At 42.0% G+C, this 2098-nt stretch overlaps 1 protein-coding gene across 2 annotated transcripts; it reads right to left on the bottom strand.

The window, feature by feature from the left end:
• Window positions 1-360: 360 nt before the first annotated feature.
• Window positions 361-1889, bottom strand: LOC114178312. Of its 2 annotated transcripts, none has more exons than XM_028064143.1 (2): window positions 913-1889; window positions 361-781 (listed from the first exon to the last, which is right to left on the bottom strand). In XM_028064143.1, exons 1-2 carry the CDS (start codon window positions 1282-1284, stop codon window positions 770-772), a joined length of 384 nt encoding a protein of 127 aa, XP_027919944.1. In that variant the 5' UTR covers window positions 1285-1889; the 3' UTR covers window positions 361-769. The 2 variants fall into 2 exon arrangements, with proteins under 2 accessions (XP_027919944.1, XP_027919943.1); XM_028064142.1 differs by having other exon boundaries at window positions 907-1888.
• Window positions 1890-2098: the final 209 nt, after the last annotated feature.

Below are 2098 nucleotides of genomic sequence, written 5' to 3'. Positions count from 1 at the left end.
TAAATTCATAGTGTATGTAATAAGGAAACCTTAGAGTTTATCGTTGTACAGAAAAAAAAATAAAGTATCAATAATTAGTTAACCTTAGAATATTGGTGGTCATAACCTCACTAATTTAGCTGTGGTCAACATACAGTCGTCACGACAATTGCAGAAAAAACTAATGGCATAGGTTGTTGTATCTTAAGTTGTCAAATGAATAAATACTTTTCTAATTTTAAATTGGTGTGGACTATTATAATGTGACATTCTCATATCAAACAAAAAAAGAGCAAGTAATTCCTTCATGTAACAGTATATAGTAATCAAAATTTATATATATATATATATATAAAATGTAAAAAAAATGTAAAAAAAAAATGAAATAAAAAAAACAGGAAGCAACATCTGCTCTCAACCTTATCCCAAATTTCGAGATGGGAAGATGCAGAGAAATGTGAACAGAATAAAGCAGATAGTTACATAAAAAGGGAGATTCATATCCTGATGGGTGGAATAGATGGCATTACAGAGCGTAAAAACAACATAAGAGAGCCATTTGATCAGGGAACTTTCGTTTCACAATAAGTTAAGCCCTACCCTTCACCACCATTCATCCCCACATAGCCACCCATAATCAACCACCAATCCTCACCTTTCTTTGCTCGTTCATTCTAACACGGTTGGCATCTTCGACACACCGAAAAACCCGTTCTCCATCCCCATCCCGCGGCTTCCCAATCCAACCCCGCAACGTACCCATTCGTAGAGCCATCGTCTCAACATCACATCACCATTTTGACTGCAAACAAAACACATAAGCAATAAACCAAAATCACATTCATTCATCATCATCACTGTCACACACTCGAATTCACCATAGCAACCCAATACAAATCAGAAGCAGAAAACCAAGAGAAGTGAAACCCTTGCCGCCGGCGATTCGAAGCTCTGAACGGGAGTGTGGTCGCGTGTGGTCACGTGAACGGAGGAGTGATGGTCGCGTGATGACGAGCCGCGGAGTCCTCGTGCACCAGCAGTGCTGGCGATTCCCTCGACGGTGACGGCAGGACCGACGACGACCTTGAGGCGGCTGAAACCGCTAACGGCGGTATCCGGCGAGCGAGACCTCACGGCCGCGAAGTGGATCGGTGCAGCCCCTATCTTGAACGCGCTGGAGAAGCGAAAGAGGAGACGCAGGTGCAGCAGCGTTTTACGCGGAGTGAAGCGAAGGGCGACGACGTCGCCGGTGAGAGCAAGCGGTGACGGTAGTGCGGCTGCCGTGTCTCGATCCAGGTTTTGCATGAAGAGAAGACGTTGTGAACGTTGGTGCAAGGATGCCTCACGCGAGCTGAATGGAACGACGATGTCCTAGCCGGCGGGCCTTGCGACGGTGGTCGGCATCGTCAACAGTGATTCAGGTTGAGCAAACGCGCGTCGCTGCCACTGGTGTCGTGATGGCTTGCGTCAATGAAGAAGAGAAGGCTGAATAAACTTTAGTTATTTAGGGTTTTCAAAAATAAAGAAAAGAGCTTTAGGCCTTCAACCCTCCATTACCACATGCACCCCTATTTTTACCTCATCCACCTCCATATGGGTTTCCTTCTTTCTTTTCTTCGTGCACCCCCTCTCTTAATCCCATACCCCTGCTTGGTATTTCAGTTGGGCCTGTTTCACTCTTCTTCATACACTTCCCATTTTACTAACCTCGCACCCCTGCCACACTTGTTTCATACTTTACTCTGCGCACCCCCTTTTTCCTTTATCTCACACCCTTGTTTTAATTTTTGCTGCGAGTACCCCTGATTTTTACTAACCTCGCACCTCTGCCACCCTTGTTTCATGTTTTACTTCGTGCACCACCATAATTGATAACCTTGCACCCCTGTTCATGTTTATCTTGTTTTAGGTCTATGTTTTACGTTTATTTCATGCACCTCACACATTACTCATGCACCCTATTATTATTATTATTATTTTTCGTTCACTTTTGTGCTTTTTGTTATTAAATTTTCTTTTATCTTTTTTTTTATTTATCTATTATTTTTTTTTCTTCTAAAAAAAAAGAAAACAAAAATGTTTTAAATTATAAAAATTACAAAAAAAATAGAAAAAAATT

The sequence above is a fragment of the Vigna unguiculata genome, chromosome 3 (genome assembly GCF_004118075.2).
Source record: "Vigna unguiculata cultivar IT97K-499-35 chromosome 3, ASM411807v1, whole genome shotgun sequence".
NCBI lineage: Eukaryota > Viridiplantae > Streptophyta > Magnoliopsida > Fabales > Fabaceae > Vigna > Vigna unguiculata.
This window is presented reverse-complemented; position numbering and strand designations above follow the sequence as displayed.